The sequence below is a fragment of the Procambarus clarkii genome, chromosome 13 (genome assembly GCF_040958095.1).
Source record: "Procambarus clarkii isolate CNS0578487 chromosome 13, FALCON_Pclarkii_2.0, whole genome shotgun sequence".
NCBI lineage: Eukaryota > Metazoa > Arthropoda > Malacostraca > Decapoda > Cambaridae > Procambarus > Procambarus clarkii.
In genome coordinates, this window is record NC_091162.1 from 34,325,825 (window position 1) to 34,347,213 (window position 21,389).

The following is a 21,389-nucleotide window of genomic DNA, read 5'->3' on the forward strand; positions in this document are numbered from 1 at the left end:
GCGGAAACAGGCTAACATAGTTCCAATCTACAAAAGTGGCAGCAGGGAAGACCCCCTCAATTATAGACCTGTATCATTGACAAGTGTAATAGTGAAAGTATTGGAAAAACTAATCAAAACTAAATGGGTAGAACACCTGGAGAGAAATGATATAATATCAGACAGACTGTATGGTTTTCGATCTGGAAGATCCTGTGTATCGAATTTACTCAGTTTCTATGATCAAGCCACAGAGATATTACAGGAAAGAGATGGTTGGGTTGATTGCATCTATCTAGACCTAAAAAAGCTTTCGACAGAGTTCCACATAAGAGGTTGTTCTGGAAACTGGAAAATATTGGAGGGGTGACAGGTAAGCTTCTAACATGGATGAAAAATTTTCTGACTGATAGAAAAATGAGAGCAGTAATCAGAGGCAATGTATCTGAATGGAGAAATGTCACAAGTGGAGTACCACAGGGTTCAGTTCTTGCACCAGTGATGTTTATTGTCTACATAAATGATCTACCAGTTGGTATACAGAATTATATGAACATGTTTGCTGATGATGCTAAGATAATAGGAAGGATAAGAAATTTAGATGATTGTCATGCCCTTCAAGAAGACCTGGACAAAATAAGTATATGGAGTGCCACTTGGCAAATGGAATTTAATGTTAATAAATGTCATGTTATGGAATGTGGAATAGGAGAACATAGACCCCACACAACCTATATATTATGTGAGAAATCTTTAAAGAATTTTGATAAAGAAAGAGATCTAGGGGTGGTTCTAGATAGAAAACGATCACCTGAGGACCACATAAAGAATATTGTGCAAGGAGCCTATGCTATGCTTTCTAACTTCAGAATTGCATTTAAATACATGGATGGCGATATACTACAGAAATTGTTCTTGACTTTTGTTAGGCCAAAGCTAGAATATGCAGCTGTTGTGTGGTGCCCATATCTTAAGAAGCACATCTACAAACTGGAAAAGGTGCAAAGACATGCTACTAAGTGGCTCCCAGAACTGAAGGGCAAGAGCTACGAGGAGAGGTTAGAAGCATTAAACATGCCAAAACTAGAAGACAGAAGAATAAGAGGTGATATGATCACTACGTACAAAATAGTAACAGGAATTGATAAAATCGACAGGGAAGATTTCTTGAGACCTGACACTTCAAGAACAAGAGGTCATAGATTTAAACTAGCTAAACACAGATGCCGAAGAAATATAAGAAAATTCACCTTCGCAAATAGAGTGGTAGACGGTTGGAACAAGTTAAGTGAGAAGGTGGTGGAGGCCAAGACCGTCAGTAGTTTCAAAGCGTTATATGACAAAGAGTGCTGGGAAGACGGGACACCACGAGCGTAGCTCTCATCCTGTAACTACACTTAGGTAATTACACTTAGGTAATTACACGAGGTACGAAAAGCACCACCCGTCCACCGGGAGGCGTGGCTCGTACACCAGGCGGACACACATATCGTACACACAACGTACAGACATCGTACAAACACCAGGAATTCGTGCGGAACGAAGACAAAGAACGCCGAAACTGGAAGTAGAGACGACGCGAAAACAAAACAAGGCGAAAACGAAGCAAAAGAAAACAGATGATGGAAGGGAACCAACAAGGCCGACAAAAGACCCGAGGGAAACCACATCAAAAATCAACAGATGGTCCAATAATATTGGAAGGTACGAAGAGACTCGCAAACCAACGAGAACCACAACAAGCACCCCTGACCAAGGAACATGCAGGGCCAATGATACGAAGCGGTTTAGGCACTATGTACTAGGTCAATAAAGAAATCCATCAATGTTTGTGTCACACTTGTATGGATGTACCTTACCTGAACACTTTTTTTTTTTTTTGAACAGCATCGCGACATAAGAGCGAAAAGGGTAAGGAAAAGGGGGTGAAACACACCCCCAGGAACGACGGGACCGACGAACCCGAAGGAACACGGAACCGAAACCAGGGAGGGGTATAACCGAAAACAGGAACACAGAGGGAAGGAACAACCCCACTCTGAGGAACTGCCAGCCCCACACCAAAGTTACAAAGACCCAAGAGGGGCAAACGGGGCCGAAGCCCCCCCAGGCAACCCCTCCCTAACCCCGAGAACCTCTACGGCATGACCCAGGGCCGAGCCGCACCCCCAAAGCCCCAGCTTAACAAGGAAAAGTTGGGGCAGCCGTGCAAACACTAATGAAGGGAGCCCACTGGTCAGACCCATACGGCACGGCTGGAGGAACCAACTCGAATGCCTCCGCCGCCACCCCGGAAGAGGAAAACCCCCAAGACCGCCTGAGTCTCAACCCAACCAGACCCCCCCCAACCCCGAAACCCGCCTATGGTTCGGAGCAGAAAGCAAGGGAGGAAGTGAGTAGAACAGAAGGGGAAGAACAAGGAGCGGAAGGAGCCAGAGTCAAAGCGACTCCCACCCCCAAGTCCCGACCACAACCACCAAAACAGGGCAGCCTCGGGGCATCTGGGGCCGCAAACAACCAAGTGTGTTGCAGCAACATACACCCAGCAAGCAACGCCGCAGCCGCCTGCACCCGATTATCAAGACCAGTGGCCTGGGTGAAGGAGAGCGCGTACCGACAACAATCATCGGACGACTCCAGGTCACAAGAACAAGGACCCAACAGGCAGCATGGCGGAGGCACAACCGGTGAGTGTCACCCTGAGACAAGGGGACAGATCAACCGTCAAACTCGCAGGATGCGAGGGGGGGGGGGGGGACTCTGGAGACACACCTAGAGGACCACAGAGCCCCCGTGGGGTTTCCCAGGGTCCTTAGCCTTTGGTACACGCTAAGGGAAGCCCAGGCAGGGTACCGCAAACCGGCGCTCAAATCTGCCAACAAACTGCTAAAGCTGAACCCCCGGGACGTGTCCACTCACAGGGGCCAAGCGGGGAGTACCGCCAACAGAAGAATTCGAAAGAAAATCACCCAGAACAGGAAAGGGGAACCATAGTAAAGGCAGACCCCCCACCAGACAAAAACAAAAGAAAAACCCCGCATGAGGACAACGTACCCAGGCGGAACAGAGCCGGCCGCTGTTAATGGTGAAAACTAGCTGTGCAGTACCCTGCGCCCCTACCAGTGACAAAAACTACCACCTACCCAGAGACAAACCAGGGCAACAAAACCCCAGCCGACTCCAAGGGCGGCCCAGTACCGAGCAGTAAAGGACACAGCGGAGGTAGAGCCCAAGGCGACTTGTGGAAGGTGGCTCCAAGCCCCAAGGGCAGTACTTACAGGGCACCTAGGGAAGATAGCCCTAGGCACATGCAGCCCAAGTACTCTGGAATCTTACTCCTGGCTCACACCCCACCGGTAGAGACAGTCCACACCACAAGGCACAGAACTGAAAAATAACCGGAGCCAGAGGCACTCGACCAGCCAGTAATACCATCAGCCAAGAACTGACAGTTGGATCGCCGGCGTGGAGGGTCTGGGGCTCCCCCTTCCCCCTCTCGGGGAAGGGGGGTTGCGCAGACAGTGGCGTGGCGACGTGATGACGTCATGCTAGTTTGATAATTTTGTTTGGGGAGTTCTGTCCACTTGTTCGGCTTTCGGTAGCAATAATTTCACCAGAATAGGGGTTTGTTTTGGGGTGCCTACCTTTCTGGGTGCCTGTCCTGGTCGATGGCAGACATAGAATGCTCCCAATCACAAGGGGGTTTCTATAGGCCTTTGCTCCTCGTGCTAGAACTCCTAGCACTTTGACTGATGCCAGAAGTTATACATATCCATTCAGCCAGGATAGCTCCAGGGAGCCGACAGGGCTCCCCCCAGAAAACAGCCAAAGATGGGACTGCAGCTGCAGCAACTCCACTGGGAGGGAGAGACAAGGAAGCGGTCCAAGTCCCACACAATACCCAGCCCCCCCCCCCCAAGCCAAACCCCCCCTTCAGCCCCGGGATTCTCCACATCAGGACCTAGGGCAGAGCCATCCTCCAAACCCTCTGCCTCTAGAGAAAAAAGCAAAGTCCACCGGAAAAGCAGGAAAGAAGGGGGGGTCTGCTAGTTCGACCCAAAAGCCCTGGAAGGAGGAACAGGCTTGAATGCCCCTGCTGCCAAACCAGAAGGGGCAGCCTCTGAAACCGCCTGAGTATCACCACCATCTAAACCCTGCCTAAACTCTGAAATCCTCAGACGTTTGGGAGCCAGCAACATGGGGGTGGGGAACGAATGGACAACAGACGGGGAAGGACAAGGGGGCGCGGACGAAACCAAAGTTGAGGCGACTAACGCCCACAAAGTCCCTATACCCAAAGTGAGGCAGCCTTGGGGCATCCGGAATGGCAACCAACCTAGTGCGTTGCAGCAACCTAAACCTCGCATGCAACACTGAAGCTGCCTGCACCCACATATAAATATCAGTGAACTGGGTGAATTGGAGTACAAGCAAGGAACATCACTCGCAGGACTCTGAGTCAAAGGTATCAATGACCCATCAGGCAGCATGGCGGAGGCAAAACCGGCAAGTGTCACCTGAGACAAGGGGACAGCAACCTTCAAACTCGCACGAAGTGAGATGGGACTCAGAGGTCGCATGCACTGGATCAATGAGTCCCAATTGGGTTTTCCAGGGCCATTAGACTGACTCCTACAGGAAGCTCAGGCAAAGTACTGCTAATCTTGAGGTTATCTTGAGATGATTTCGGGGCTTAGCATCCCTGTGGCCTGGTCAAGGACCAGGCCACTGGTCCTTTTTGTTACATACCCCCAGGAAGCAGCCCATAGCAGTTGTCTAACTCCCAGGTACCTATTTACTGCTAGGTAATAGGGGCATCAGGGTGAAAGAAACTCTGTCCCATTTGTTTTCGCCTCCACCAGGAATGGAACCCGGAACCCCAGGACTACGAATCCGAAGTGCTGTCCACTCAGCTGTCAGGCCCCTTACTAACCGGTTATCCCAGAACAACCTAACAAACAAATAAAAGCTGAACCCCTGCAACATGTACAATCACGGGGGCCTAGCGGAGGGCCACCAAAATAATACAAATGGTCCTACAGCCACACCAGGCAGACCCCCACCAGTCAAAGAAAAGGAAAAGAAAAACTCTGTTAAAGCACAACGTCTCCAGGAGGAACAGAACCTGTCGCTATGCATATAGCGGACAGCTACATAGTACTTTGTGCCCATGCCAGCAAGGATACTACCTCCTACCCAAGGACAAACAGTGGCAAGAAGGCCCCAGCTGACCCCAAGGGTCGAGCAGCAAAAGAACCCTGCGGAGGTAGTTCCCGAACAGTTTGTGGAAGGTAAACCCAAACTGCAAGGGCAGTACTTACAGGGCATCTAGTGAAGGTGACCCTAGAGACATGCAGCCACAGTACTTCTTGAATTACATCTGGCTCGCACACCACCATACTGCAACACCACAAGGCACACCACTGCACAAGGATCGGAGCCAGAGTCGAACGACCGCCACTCAACACATCATCCTCTAAGCTGGAGTTGGATAGCCAGCATGGGGGGGTTTGAGGCTCCCCCTCTCGTGGAGGGGAGGAAGCTGCGCACACAGTGGCGCGTCGGCGGTGGTGATGTCATGCTTGTTAGCTTGTTTTGCCCGATCCTCGACCAGGTCTCCTGGTCACTGCTAGACCTAGACCACTGCTACCGAGCAAATTAAACTCACAAACCAGAAGACACCTGATATGCCCTAGTCTTATCAGGAGGGTCAGAAAGAAGAGAGTATCATGGGGAAAACAAACCCCCCACAGGACTTTGGGGATGAAGGTGTCATGACCCAGTGGGGCAGCATAGCAGAGGCAGAATGAGTGATCATTGTCAAGTGACACAGATGATGAGCAATTTCTCAAACTTACACAATGTAAGAGCAGGTTCATGGGTGACATCCATAGGACCACCAAACCCACCAGGGATTTCTAAGGCATGAAGGGGTAAACCAAGCAGGACACCCTGGCATTGGGGACACTACGTTAGGCCTAAAAGTAAACAGATACAGCCTGGGTTACACAGCTGTGAAGGCAGACCTTGATGTGCTGAAAGAAAGCCTGTGAGCCACCAGTGTGCCCTACCAGTCATTGCACCCAAGAGCTGTTTTAAAAGAGAAAGGCACAAGACCCTTGACTCACCCTGAACGAGGGCCAAAAAAGCAAGAAAGACCTCTAAGGGAGCAACTTCCAAACACTGCAGAGAAGATGACTCTGGCAATGCAAAGGTAGTGCTAGGGAGCACACTGTGAAGGTAACCCTGAGGACATGCAGCTCCAAGCACTCTACACTCATGATAAACCACAATGTAGAAGAAAAGTCACTAAAGGCAAAGTCCCAAAACACTTAGTTGAGATAGTGGAGCCAGCAGGAAGAGGTGATCCTGGAACCATCACAACAGTCAGGTGACCCTACTACATCAGTGGAAGAACTGACAGCTCAAACTCCAGGAGTTGGTGAAACCCTTTCCCCACCCACCACCAGAGAGGGAGGCAAGGGCAATGGAGCTCATGCTGGCTCCAGGAGATTTGATTATTTGTTTACATAACTAGGGGAGTTCATTAAGCGGGGTTTGAGGCTTCGGTCTCTTTTTAAACCCAGTAGTTGATTGTTTCGACTTGCTGACTTCCTGGATGCCTCAACCAGTGAGGAAGCAAAATGTCACCGTTCCCTGCACCTCTAAGGAGGCCAGGTTTTGGTTGTGGCTTCCAGCAGATCTAAAGAGGCTGGATGACAACAGTGGAACCTTACAGTGGACAATTGACAGTGTCCACATCAGCGACACAACTGGCTTGGAAGGCTGGTGAGACCTGGAGCTCTGCATTCCCTACTGGTGAGTGCTAATGAGCTTGCACTAGTTTCAAGAGATACAATCGTTTATTTACATTGTTGGCGGAATTTGTTTGCTAGTTTCAAAGCTTTATTTCTTTTGAAGCCAGGAGTGGTCTGTATTGATTTGCCGACTCCAGTGTGGATACGGAGTGTTTCCTGCTCTCTCAGTCAATGAGGGGCCAAGTTCTGGTCCCAAGTAGGCTAAACAACTCCATGGCTGATGTGTCCCAGTAATTGCAAGCCATCTCAGTGAGAAGCTTCCAGGAGCCACAAGGGCTCCCTCAGAAAATATTTTTGGAAGTTTCTGATTTGTTGCATCTGGGTAGACGTGCATTGAACTATATTTCCAGAGATGCACTTTAGGTGTTAAAAACAAAAACTTACAAATCCTGTAGCATTAAGAACAGATTCAATAATGCCAGCTATAAATGCAGCACAATTGATGGAGCTTTTGTCTCGTGGGACAGATATGAAGCGATTGACTAATGGTTCTTTTTCAATCAAGTAGTAAATGCGCTCATCATCTGTTGCTCGATCCAGTTTGTCAGCTTCTTTACCAAATAGGGACTGAAAAGCAGAGACAATTTATGAGTAAGTACATGTCACTTCCACATAAGAATCATAATTATTATTATCCAGTCAATCTTTTCAGACAAATATATTTTTAGAGCATATCTACTAATCAGTTATCAACTGAAAAGTAGATACCAGCTTACCATACCAGGATATATAGAATGGTGAAAATGCCAGGTTCCAGGTGAAGAAAGCATATCAGGGACAAGAACCATCTTTGAATGCCCTCATGGCTAGGAGACTCATGGGAATAAATGATCATCCCACTCAACTATCTTACAAGAAAACGTTTGGAGATATGCAAACACCAAACAAACTCTCTGTATACTAATACTCACTAATCTAGTTATCCCGAACACCACTAGGTGGCATCCTTTACTACTCAAAGGTTAGGGTGAACTGGTTCTCTCATACTTGAACCAAAAATAAACCCAACGCTGGTAAGCAGGACTTTATGGTGGCCACAGGCCACCTAAGTGTAATCCAAAAAACCAGCGTTGAATGTAATGAAAAGCCATTTTCTGGGTGAGTCCCGTCGTCTCCCCGGAGCTTTCCCAGGCTGATATGCTAATGTCAGACTTTGACATCAGTCATGTGTATGGAGTTCTTAGGCCTACCGGGGACAACGGCCAGAAACGGGCCCCCTCAGAGAAGCAAGGGGAGCAATGGCCTATAGAAACCCCCGTGTGGTTGGAAGCATTCTATGTCTGCCATCGACCGGAACAGGCACCCAGAAAGGTAAGCGCCTCAAAACAAACCCTTATTCTGGTTAAAATTGCTACCAAAAGCCGAACTAGTGGATAGAACTCCCCAACAGAAAAACAAGCAAACTAGTGTGACGTCACATGTTGCCACGCCGCTGTCTGCGCAGCTCCCCCCTCCCCGGGAGGGGGAAGGGGGAGCCCCAGACCCTCCACGAAGGCTACCCACACCTCAGTTCTTGAGGCTAGATGTCAAAAAGCGCGAAAAAAACGCCAACCAGAGGGAGGGAGGGATGCTGGGGAGCCTCCGGGACTCACCCAGAAAATGGTGTTTCATTACATTCAACGCTGGTTTTCTGGGGAAAGCCCCGTCGGCTCCTCGGAGCTAACTACCCACAGACGGAAAAAGAGGGACTTACCCGGGAGGCGGTCGTCGCTCACTCCTCAACTCGAAGCCGAGACAACTGTCTGCAACCGCCGACCCAAAGCAACACAGGCCCAACGGGGCCCAGGGACATTCACAAGGTAACGAGCAGCCAGGACCCTGTTCGACCGCCAAAATCCCCGCGCCCGAATATCAGGCCAAGACACATTCCCAAAGACGGCAGCAAGACCCGCGAACTTACGAACGTCATGGGCACGGGGATAGACTGCAGGCTGGCTGGACTTAATAACCCTGCGGACAACCTGGGAGACCCGAACCCGCGAACAGGGAAGAGGGGAAACCAGATCAACCCAAAGCACGTCCCCGGACACAGAAGACGTGGCGCGCAAATAACGGCGAAGCGCCGCAACCGGACACAAAACATGATGCACCCCCGGCCTGACCAACCAAGCATCAACCACCCATGGACCCCTCCGGAACGCAGCAGTCTCATTCTTCGCCAGAAAAGGAGACGGCTGCAATCGAACAAAACAATCACCACGACCAAAAAAGCAGAAACCCCTGCGCCGGAGGAGAGCATGAAGCTCCCCTACCCGACTCCCAAAGGCCAATGCCAACAAGAAAAGAGCCTTGGAAAAACAATTCCGGACCGAAGGGGCTGCAACGAAACGAGGAGACAAAAGGAAAGCGAGCACTCGGTCCAAAGACCAGGGCGGCTCAGGCGGCGCATGAGCAGGCCGAAGGTGAAACAATGCATGAGACAGCTTGTGAAACGGCGCAGACGTAACATCGATACCGAAGGCAAGCTGAAGCGGCTCTGCCAGCGCCGCACGATACGAGGCGACAGTGTTAGGCATAAGATGACAGTCCTGAAACAACCACGAGAGGAAGGACAAGACCACCTGAACAGACAAGGAACTAACACGACGAAGACGCAAAAAGAAACAGAAGGACCGCCAGGAAACTTCATACTGCCGCCGAGAAGAAGCCCTCAGGTGGGACACCAACAAGGAGGCCACCTGATCACCATAGAGATGATGATAAACCCGAGTAAAAAAACCATACGCGAAGACTCGAGGAGAAGATCGAACGAGCCACGTGACGTACCGACCCAATCTGCTGAAAGAACCCCGAGCCCTGGCACGACCCTTCCGGGAAGACCCACCCCGGGACCCCAGGAAAACCAACAAGTTCGACATCGGACGACAAGCTGACGACGCAGCCTGAATAAACTGCGCCACAGCCGACTCATCAAACAGAAGAGGACAAAAAGGCGAAGAACGCCTAAGAGCCAGAGCCCAAGCAGATTCCACAGAGGAACCCAGCACCGTCTGCCGACACGCGAGATGGGAAGCATAAAACAGGGAAACCGCATCCCGCAAAATCAGCGTGAACAGCTTCAACAAGGCAGCTCACAAACGCGCCGCCGAGGACAAGGCGCCGGATCCTGGGACGGACCCAAGCGTCCTCACTTCCTCCACGAGCCAATCCGAGGACAGTTCCAGGACGGAAAAGAACCGCAAGGCTGAAGCCAAAAGGCCCCGGGCGCGCAAGTCCTCCGCAATGAGAGCCACCGAAAGGGTGGGAACCTGCACATGGAGCTGAATAATGCCCACATCGCGGGAAAGGGCAGGGGCAAACAAGCAATCATTCAGGTACTCAAGATCGCCCCCCAGGAAAACCTGAAGCACCGTGGAAGCTTCCCGCCACTCCAGTGTGCGGGAACGACAGAAGGAATGCCAGGAATCCAGAACAAACAAGGGGCAGTCCGCTAGCCAGGAAGACTCTGGAACCTCGTAACGGAGCCAGAAAGGGAATGAAGTCCCAAACCTGAACTCGGACAGATCCATTTCTGAGGCATAATCCGGGTCACGCAGGAGGTATACCGCAAAGGCCACCCGCACCACACCAGGTTGGATGCGATAAGCCGAAAACCTCCGGAAAGACGGAACCGACGTACCCGGGGAAACACGGAACCGAACCCGGGGAGGGGCCGACACCAAATCCAACTCGTACGCAGAGGGGGGAAAAGAAAACCCCACTCCTTGTAACAATAAGCCTCGCTCAGAGGGAAGAAAAACCTAGGCGGGGTCCAGCGGGGCCCAAGGCCCCCAAGTCAGCCCCTCCCCAGTCTCGAGGTCCTTCACCACAGGACCCGGGGGCCAAGTCTTCTCCCCAAGCCCACAAGACAGGGACGGAGCAGCCATAGAAGCTGGAGGAAGGGGGGCCCACTGGTCAGACCCAGAAGCTTCGGCCGGGAGACAAGACTCGAATGCCTCTGCCGCCCCCCCCCCCCCCCCCCCCGGAAGGGGCATTCCCCGAAGCTGCCCGAGTCTCGAGATCAAGTAATCCCTGCTCCGACCCCGAAACCCTCAGACGCTTTGGGGCCGGAAGCAGGGGGGGACCAGAACGAACAGAAGGGGAAGGACGAGGAGGTGCGGACTGAACCAGGATCGAAGCGATCCCCACCCCCAAGTCTGGGTCTCGAAAAGCAAAGCGGGGCAGCCCCGGGGCATCCGGGTGAGCAACCAACCGAGCGCGTTGCAACCGACGAAACCTAGACTGCAACGCACGTGCCACCTGTACCCGAATAGAATCATCAGAGGATTGGGTAAATTGAGTCACAAGCAAGCAGCAACACTCACAGGACTCAAGGTCGAAAGTATCACCAACCCAACAGGCAGCATGGCAGAGGCAAAAACAATGAGGATCACCCTGAGACAAGGGGACCGAGCAACCCTCAAACTCGCACACAGCGAGCGGGGACTCCGGGGTTACATCCATCGTACCCCACGCGCCCCCTAGGGGATTCCCAGGGTCCTTAGCGTTTACTTTAAGAGGACTCGTGCTCAGGTAGTCCCAGGCAGGGCGCTGCTAACCGGTGCCCAAAACTACCAAGCGAACTTTTATAGCTGTACCCCAGGGACGTGTATACTCACGGGGACCTAGCAGGGGGTGCCACCGAGGAGAACAGTGGAAGGGCAAAAACTAGTGGAACAAGAGGGAAGAACCCCCTACCAGGCAAAAACAAAAAGAAAAACAAAACCCCGCAAGAGGACAGCGAACCCCAAGGAACAGAGCCGGCCACTAAGTCGGTAATACAAGTTGTGCAGCACCCTGCACCCCTACCAGTGCAAACTGCCTCTTATACCTGCCGGTAACAAGGGAGAACAGAATACCCAAGAGCCCAACAGGCGGCCGAAAAACCAAAAAGGGAAAACGGACCAGCAGAGGCAGACCCCGAGGAGCCTGTGGAAGGTGGCCCCAAGTGCAGTACGTAAAGGGCACCTAGGGAAGGAAGCCCTAGGCGCATGCAGCCCGAGTACTGAAGATAACTCGTGGCTCTCGCACCCACAAAAACAAACACAACACGCAAAGCACAGTGCTGTAGCGACACCAGAGCCAGAGCACACGACCTTTGCCTATAGCATCAGCCTCAAGAACTGAGGTGTGGGTAGCCGGCGTGGAGGGTCTGGGGCTCCCACTTCCCCCTCCCGGGGAGGGGGGAGCTGCGCAGACAGCGGCGCGGCGACGTGTGACGTCACACTACTTTGCTTGTTTTTCTGTTGGGGAGTTCTGTCCACTAGTTCGGCTTTTGGTAGCAATTTTAACCAGAATAGTGGTTTGTTTTGGAATGCTTACCTTTCTGGATGCTTGACCCGGCTGATGGCAGACATAGAATGCTTCCAACCACACGGGGGTTTCTATAGGCCATTGCTCCCCTTGCCTCTCTGAGGGGGCCAGGTTCTGGCCGTGGTCCCCGGTAGGCCCTAGAACTCCATACACATAACTGATGCCAAAGTCTGACATTAGCATATCAGCATGGGAAAGCTCCGGGGAGACGACGGGACTCCCCCCAGAAACCAGCATTGAATGTAATGAAAAGCCATTTTCTGGGTGAGACCCGGAGGCTCCCGGAGCTTTACCAGGCTGATATGCTAATGTCAGACTTTGGCATCAGTCATGTGTATGGAGTTCTAGGGCCTACCGGGGACCACGGCCAGAACCTGGCCCCCTCAGAGAGGCAAGGGGAGCAATGGCCTATTGAAACCCCCGTGTGGTTGGAAGCATTCTATGTCTGCCATCAACCGGGTCAAGCATCCAGAAAGGTAAGCATTCCAAAACAAACCCCTATTCTGGTTAAAATTGCTACCAAAAGCCGAACTAGTGGACAGAACTCCCCAACAGAAAATCAAGCAAACTAGTGTGACGTCACATGTCACCGCGCCGCTGTCTGCGCAGCTCCCCCCTCCCCAGGAGGGGGAAGTGGGAGCCCCAAACCTCCCACGCCGGCCATCTACCCATCAATTCTGAGGCTGCATGTCAAAACATGCGAAAAACCGCCGACCGGAGGGAGGGAAGGTTGCCGGGGAGCCTCAGGGTCTCGCCTAGAAAATGGCATTTCATTACATTCAACGCTGGTTGAATGTAATGAAACGGCCCTGGCCCTGGACGTCCGTAGCGTGTGGGGAGGGGAAGCACACGAGAGCACGAGCTCTGTGAAAAACACCACATATCTCGGGATATTTCAGTGATACAGGAACTAAACACAGTCAGATAACTCAAAGTGCATCTCAACTTATTAAACAATATACCATAGTGATTGCCATCCGACTTTTGTGCTTTAAGGAAATAACAAGTGAATTTTGTGGAGTCCACCTCGTGGTGCCAGAACCCACCCCATAGACGCACGTCCAGTGTGCCCACCGTGTGTGTTTGTGGGCGTGCTTACTAGCAAATTGGTTTCCAACAAGTGTAATAGGGGAATGTGGATCGAGAAATTAGTAATAGAGAAAGTGAATACTATTGCAAGTCGGAAATAAAGCAGAAAATCCCTTATTGTAATACAAGCGAATTAATATATCAGTGTATAACCCAAGTAACTGGCAACTGACGGCTCCAGCCGCGGCCTGGGACAACAACGTGTTAACTGTACAGCCTCTGGGACCCTCGACCGTGCGATAAGTACTGACCATACAGTAGAACAAATAAACATATATATTGTTACAAATATACAATATACATATAATATTATAAATATATAGATATATACAACAAAACAAGGCAAAATGGGAGTAAATAAACAAATTTGTGGCCACTGTAACAACTCCTTAAAGACGAAGGTAACGGGAATTGAATGTTATATCTGTAAGACTAGATTCCATTCGGCTTGTACAGGAGTGAGTAACACTATGGCACTGAGAGCTGGCCACTTGCTCTGGGTGTGTAAAAATGACCTGCCAGCTTGGATATCCTAAAAAACCTTCTAGATAACATGACGCATGATCGGAAAACATCATTCATTGGAAGCCTACCAGCCATCCAGAAAGAGTGGGAAAGGAACAACAACAATTTTAATATACAAGGGGCGGAGGCTATAGTCAGGGATGAAACTGAGGCTGAAACTCAAGAAGTTGTAAACTCTGACTCAGTAGGCCAGGATGTAGATGACAGTAAACTAGAAAGTGCACCAGACAGCACTGACAGCTCGATAGGTACAGACACTACGACGGTTCCCGATAGAGCAATTCAAAACAGGACAGACTTATGCAAATTTTATGCAAAGGGCATATGCAGACATAGATATGCTGGTAATAAGAAAGGATTAGAATGCAGTTACCAACATCCCAAAAAATGTTTAAATATGCTTAGGAAAGGTGAGTGTCGATTTGGATCAATATGTAGGTTTTTCCATCCTGACATGTACCAAACCTCACTGGAGGACAGAAAATGCTATGACCTCAGCTGCCCACACTTTCACGTGAAAGGCACGGAACGCTAGATAAAGAGTGGCAAGCAGGATAATGAATTTGGAGGAAACTCTATAAATTTTTTATACCAGACTGAGAGAATTCAAAAGGAGCAGCATGGAGAGTGTATGGAACTGGATGCCAGATCCACTTGCATTCCAGAATTACAGATACAATTACACACCGAAAGGGAACTACAACTACGACAGGCAACTGCCCTACAACAATCAGTACTGGTCAGAACAAACTCATTATGTCCACGCATAATGGGCTTGCCGAAAAAATCTCCCATTCAAACTATCACTAATAGAGTAACCTCATTCATCTTTGCCAACATACAAGGACTGAAAACAAGAACAAACAACAAAGTACAGTTCACAAATGGCCTCCTCACGGAGTCAAATGCAGTATTTGGAGCTTTCACAGAAACCCATGCAGGGAAATTGTTGGACAGTGAGATCTGGATTCCAGGATATAACCTATACAGGTGTGACAGGAAAATTAGGTCACATGGAGGAGTGGGTCTGTATATTAGGGAAGACCTTGTATGCTCGGAGCTCCTAAATGTTACAAATGAGGTGGTAGAGGTACTGGGATTAAAAATAGAGAAAATAAATTTAGTGATTATTCTAATATATAAACCACCAGATGCAACGGCTGAGGAATTCACAGAACAGATAAACAAAATAGAGAATAGCCTTGATAATTTGGAGAAACCGATACCTGATATTATCTTTCTAGGTGACTTCAACTTGCCTAGTCTCAGGTGGAAAATAGCAAACAATAATATTATACAGAGCACCACTTGGTTTCCGAACCCCTTAGGGACGAGACCCGTCGGTTAACATGTAAGTTCGCATACGAGAAATAGAGGGGAAAAAATAAACTAGAAATGTAAAAAGAAATTGTTCCGAAAAAATGTACAAAAAACTCTAGGGGAAAAAATCGACAGGTTCATAGCATAAATGCGACTGTGTTTTGTTTGTACTCACCAATAAGTGAAGTCCTGATCCGCTTTATAAAAGTCCTTAATTGTTCCTAACTGATTATTATGACGTCTGGCAAACATCCTCTGGATGTTTCCTGCCAGCCTGCCTGCCTGCCAGCTTGCAGGAACATCCTGCCAGCCTGCAGGAACATCCTGCCAGCTTGCCTGCCAGCCTGCAGGAACATCCTGCCAGCCTGCCTGCCAGCTTGCCTGCCAGCCTGCAGGCACATCCTGCCAGCCTGCAGGCACATCCTGCCAGCCTGCAGGCACATCCTGCCAGCCTGCCTGCCAGCTTGCCTGCCAGCCTGCAGGAATATCCTGCCAGCCTGCCTGCCAGCCTGCAGGAACATCCTGCCAGCCTGCAGGAACATCCTGCCAGCCTGCCTGCCAGCCTGCAGGCACATCCTGCCAGCCTGCAGGCACATCCTGCCAGCCTGCAGGCACATCCTGCCAGCCTGTAGGCACATCCTGCTAGCCTGCAGGCACATCCTGCCAGCCTGCAGGCACATCCTGCCAGCCTGCAGGCACATCCTGCCTAAAATATACGATGATGTACTGTACATTTAAGAAACAAATCTGGGTCACAGGTCTGTGGAGTGTGGTTAGGCTTACGGAGTCAGTCGGTCCCTCCCCCACCACCGATACACCTCCCCCTCTCCCCCCACCCCAAACCCATACACACACACACACACACACACACACACACTCAAAGGTCACGTGGTTCATGGTTCACTTCAACACCCATATATCGCTTCCTGCCTGCCTGCCTCCTTCCCAGCCTGCCTGCCTGCCTCCTTCCCAGCCTGCAAGCCTGCCTGCCTGCCTCCTTCCCAGCCTGCAAGCCTGCCTGCCTGCCTGCCTCCTTCCCAGCCTGCCTGCCTGCCTGCCTCCTTCCCAGCCTGCAAGCCTGCCTGCCTGCCTCCTTCCCAGCCTGCAAGCCTGCCTGCCTGCCTCCTTCCCAGCCTGCCTGCCTGCCTGCCTCCTTCCCAGCCTGCAAGCCTGCCTGCCTGCCTGCCTCCTTCCCAGCCTGCAAGCCTGCCTGCCTGCCTCCTTCCCAGCCTGCAAGCCTGCCTGCCTGCCTGCCTCCTTCCCAGCCTGCAAGACTGCCAGCCTGCTTCCTTCCCAGCCTGCCTGCCTGCCAGCCTGCTTCCTTCCCAGCCAGCCTGCCTGCCTCCTTCCCAGCCTGCCAGCCTGCTTCCTTTCCAGTCAGCCTGCCTCCCTCCCTGCCATCATGCTAACGGGTAGTGTGTGTTAGGCTTATTTTCGGGAATGAGCCGGTCTCACCCCCACCACCAACAAACCACCCGCCCCCCCTACATCCCATCTCAAGATCACGCAGTTCAACCGCGTGACTACCACGCGGTTGAACCTGCCTGCCTGCCTGCCTGCCTGCCTGTCTGCCTGCCTGTGCCTGCCTGCCTGTGCCTGCCTGCCTGTGCCTGCCAGCCTGCCTTTCCCTCCCTAATTCTCACTACTTCCATCCCTTCCTGCCTACCTCCTAGCATCTCTCCCTACCTCCCCCTCCCTCCTAGTATCTCTCTCTCCCCCTCTCTCACTGATTCTCCCCCCCCCCTCATTCATACTGCCTCCCACCTAAGCTCCATCGTCCATCCACCCACCAGTCAGCCATCACTGACGCAATGCGTGCATTTGGAGCCAACATGGTGCACAGATGTTTCTTGATTGTGCAGATATGTAAAACAAAAGCACAGAATGAACATTCCAGCCTTATGGCAATTCAAAATAATAGGAATAATAGGCCGTGAATCTGTGAAGTCACAGTGGGCAAACTGGACCATCTCCCACCCACCACCACAAGCCGGCGTGACGCTTGGCGGACCCCTTCCTACCCGAACTTTGTTCGGGTAGCATGACTCCCCAACCCCAATCGGGAAACTGGAAGTTTCGGATAACTAAAGTTCGGAAACTAAGTGGTGCTCTGTACCAGGAAATCTATCGGGACCTAACCAACCACAGATTAGAGAGCTACTTAGATTCTGTGACAAATTTTCACTCAATCAGCAGATATCGGAGCCAACGAGAAATTAAAATATTCTAGATCTGGTCTTTACGAACAATGAAGACATTATCAGAGAGACATTACGATATCAGATACCACGTACTCAGATCACAAGCTCATTGAAGTGCAAACGACCATCAATACTCAGAATAGACCCAAAACGTTGATAAAGCGAGAGGGCTATTCAGTAAATTCAATTTTAATAATAAAAGGATAGACTGGGAGATAATAAACAGGGAACTTACAAACATTCCATGGGAAACTGTTCTAAGTAATACAAGTCCTACAGAAGGAATAGAAAAACTGACTTCAGAAGCGTATCAAGTCTATCTGAAACATGTTCCTTTGAGGAAAGCCAGAAAGAGATCTAACGTAGAAAGAGAACGCAGAGACACTATAAACGCAGGAAAAAAATAACGGAACTGCTTATGTAGTTCAACACGAGCGCACGAAATTTTGAAAGAGAAATTGAAAACATGCCCATGCACTCGGCCCCAGGTCCAGACTCATGAAATTCAATATTTATAAAGAAAATGCAAAGTGCCGGTAGCACAGGCACTCAGTATAGTGTGGAGCAAGAGCTTGGACACGGGGGAGATACCAGATGCACTTAAAGTAGCAGACATAGCCCCTCTACACAAGGGAGGGAGCAAAGCATTGGCAAAGAATAATAGACCAGTTGCACTAACATCACACATCATAAAAGTATTTGAGAGAGTGATTAGGAGTCGGGTCACCAATTTCATGGAGACCAATGACCTTCACAACCCAGGCCAACATGGATTTCGAGCGGGAAGATCGTGACTCTCACAGCTACTTGAGCACTACGACAGAGAGTCACTGAGGCATTAGAAGAAAAACAGAATGCTGATGTGATATACACGGACTTTGCAAAGGCTTTCGATAAATGTGACCATGGCGTGATAGCACACAAAATGAAGTCAATGGGAATAACCGGTAAAGTAGGACACTGGATACTCAGTTTTTTGTCAAACAGGACTCGGCGAGTAACGGTCAACCATATAAAATCTAGTCCAAGTGCAGTTAAAAGCTCTGTACCTCAGGGTACAGTCCTTGCACCGCTGCTTTTCCTTATTCTCATACCAGATATAGACAAAAATACAAGTCACAGCTTCGTATCATCCTTTGCAGATGACACAAAAATCAGTATGAAAATTACCTCGGCTGAAGACATTGAAAAATTTCAAGCTGATATTAATAAAGTTTTCGACTGGGCATCATATATGATCTGGGTATCATATATGATGTGAAAATAACATGATGTTTAACAGTGATAAATTCCAGGTACTCAGGTACGGTAAAAATGAGGACCTTAAACATAATACAGAGTACAAAACACAATCAAATGTACCCATAGTAGGAAAACAGCATGTAAAGGATTTGGGAATAATAATGTCTGACGACCTAATGTTTAAGGAGCATAACCAAGCAAATATTGCGACAGCCAGGAAAATGATAGGATGGATTACGAGAACTTTCAAATCCAGGGATCCCATCACAATGGTTGTACTCTTCAAGTCACTTGCGTTGTCCCGTCTTGAGTACTGCTCAGTACAGAGCACCACTTGGTTTCCGAACTTTAGTTATCCGAAACTTCCAGTTTCCCGATTGGGGTTGGGGAGTCATGCTACCCGAACAAAGTTCGGGTAGGAAGGGGTCCACCAAGCGTCACGCCGGCTTGTGGTGGTGGGTGGGCGATGATCCAGTTTGCCCACTGTGACTTCACAGATTCACGGCCTATTATTCCTATTATTTTGAATTGCCATAAGGCTGGAATGTTCATTCTGTGCTTTTGTTTTACATATCTGCACAATCAAGAAACATCTGTGCACCATGTTGGCTCCAAATGCATGCATTGCATCAGTGATGGCTGACTGGTGGGTGGATGGACGATGGAGTTTAGGTGGGAGGCAGTATGAATGAGGGGGGGGGGGGAGAATCAGTGAGAGAGGGGGAGAGAGAGATGCTAGGAGGGAGGGGGAGGTAGGGAGAGATGTTAGGAGGTAGGGAGAGATGCTAAGAGGGAGGGGGAGGTAGGGAGAGATGCTAGGAGGTAGGCAGGAAGGGATGGAAGTAGTGAGAATTAGGGAGGGAAAGGCAGGCTGGCAGGCACAGGCAGGCAGGCACAGGCAGGCAGGCACAGGCAGGCAGGCACAGGCAGGCAGGCAGGCGCAGCAGGGAGTGAGTGGTAGTCACGCGGTTGAACCGCGTGACCTTGAGAGATGGGATGTAGGGGGGCGGGTGGTTTGTTGGTGGTGGGGGCGAGACCGGTTCATTCCCGAAGATAAGCCTAACACACACTACCCGTTAGCATGATGGCAGGGAGGGAGGCAGGCTGGCTGGAAAGGAAGCAGGCTGGCAGGCTGGGAAGGAGGCAGGCAGGCAGGCAGGCTGGGAAGGAGGCAGGCAGGCAGGCAGGCTTGCAAGCTGGGAAGGAGGCAGGCAGGCTTGCAGGCTGGGAAGGAGGCAGGCAGGCAGGCAGGCTTGCAGGCTGGGAAGGAGGCAGGCAGGCAGGCAGGCTTGCAGGCTGGGAAGGAGGCAGGCAGGCAGGCAGGCTGGGAAGGAGGCAGGCAGGCAGGCTTGCAGGCTGGGAAGGAGGCAGGCAGGCAGGCAGGCTTGCAGGCTGGGAAGGAGGCAGGCAGGCAGGCAGACTTGCAGGCTGGGAAGGAGGCAGGCAGGCAGGCAGGCTTGCAGGCTGGGAAGGAGGCAGGCAGGCAGGCAGGCTTGCAGGCTGGGAAGGAGGCAGGCAGGCAGGCAGGCTTGCAGGCTGGGAAGGAGGCAGGCAGGCAGGCAGGCTTGCAGGCTGGGAAGGAGGCAGGCAGGCAGGCAGGCTTGCAGGCTGGGAAGGAGGCAGGCAGGCAGGCAAGCTTGCAGGCTGGGAAGGAGGCAGGCAGGCAGGAAGCGATATATGGGTGTTGAAGTGAACCATGAACCACGTGACCTTTGAGTGTGTGTGTGTGTGTATGGGTTTGGGGTGGGGGGAGAGGGGGAGGTGTATCGGTGGTGGGGGAGGGACCGGCTGACTCCGTAAGCCTAACCACACTCCACAGACCTGTGACCCAGATTTGTTTCTTAAATGTACAGTACATCATCGTATATTTTAGGCAGGATGTGCCTGCAGGCTGGCAGGAAACATCCAGAGGATGTTTGCCAGACGTCTTAATAATCAGTTAGGAACAATTAAGGACTTCTATAAAGCGGATCAGGACTTCACTTATTGGTGAGTACAAACAAAACACAGTCGCATTTACGCTATGAACCTGTCGATTTTTTCCCCTAGAGTTTTTTCGTAAATTTTTTCGGAAAAATTTCTTTTTACATTTCTAGTTTATTTTTTCCCCTCTATTTCTCGTATACGAACTTACATGTTAACCGACGGGTCTCGTCCCCAAGGGGTTCGGAAACCAAGTGGTGCTCTGTACTCACTTCCCCCTTCAGAGCAGGAGAGATTGCTGAAATAGAGGGAATGCAGAGAACATATACGGCACGCATAGATGCAATAAAGCACCTAAATTATTGGGATCGTCTCAAAGCCCTCCAAATGTACTCACTAGAAAGAAGACGAGAGAGATACCAAATAATATACACCTGGAAGATACTGGAGGGCCAAGTACCAAATCTACACAGTAAAATAACAACGTACTGGAGTGAACGATATGGAAGAAAATGCAGATTAGAACCAGTGAAGAGCAGAGATGCCATAGGCAAAATCAGAGAACACTGTATAAACATCAGAGGTCCGCGGTTGTTCAACGTCTTCCCAGCAAGCATAAGAAATATTGCCGGAACAACAGTGGACATCTTCAAGAGGAAACTAGATTTATTCCTCCAAGGAGTGCCGGACCAACCGGGCTGTGGTGGGTATGTGGGCCAGTGGGCCGCTCCAAGCAACAGCCTTTTGGACCAAACTCTCACAAATCAAGCCTGGCCTCGGGCCGGGCTTGGGGAGTAGAAGAACTCCCAGAACCCCATCAACCAGGTATCAACCAGGTTTTCTGGGGGGAGCCCTGTCGGCTCCCCGGAGCTAACTACCCACAGAGGAAGGTCAAAGGGACAGAACCGAGAGGCGGAAATCACACACCCGCCACAGAAGCGAGACAACTGGCAGCAAACGCCAACCCAAGGCGTCACAGCCCCGAAAGGGCCCGGGAACA

The 21,389-nt window shown here is 50.7% G+C and overlaps 1 protein-coding gene across 1 annotated transcript in view; it reads right to left on the reverse strand.

Annotated features, from left to right (window-relative positions):
- Trs31 (trafficking protein particle complex subunit 31) overlaps positions 1-21,389 on the reverse strand; it is a 152,662-nt gene that overhangs the window by 26,996 nt on the left and 104,277 nt on the right. Inside the window, exon 4 of the mRNA XM_045740828.2 lies at positions 7,182-7,364. Coding sequence (XP_045596784.1) covers positions 7,182-7,364 — 183 coding nt within the window. The remainder of the gene's footprint in view (positions 1-7,181; positions 7,365-21,389) is intronic.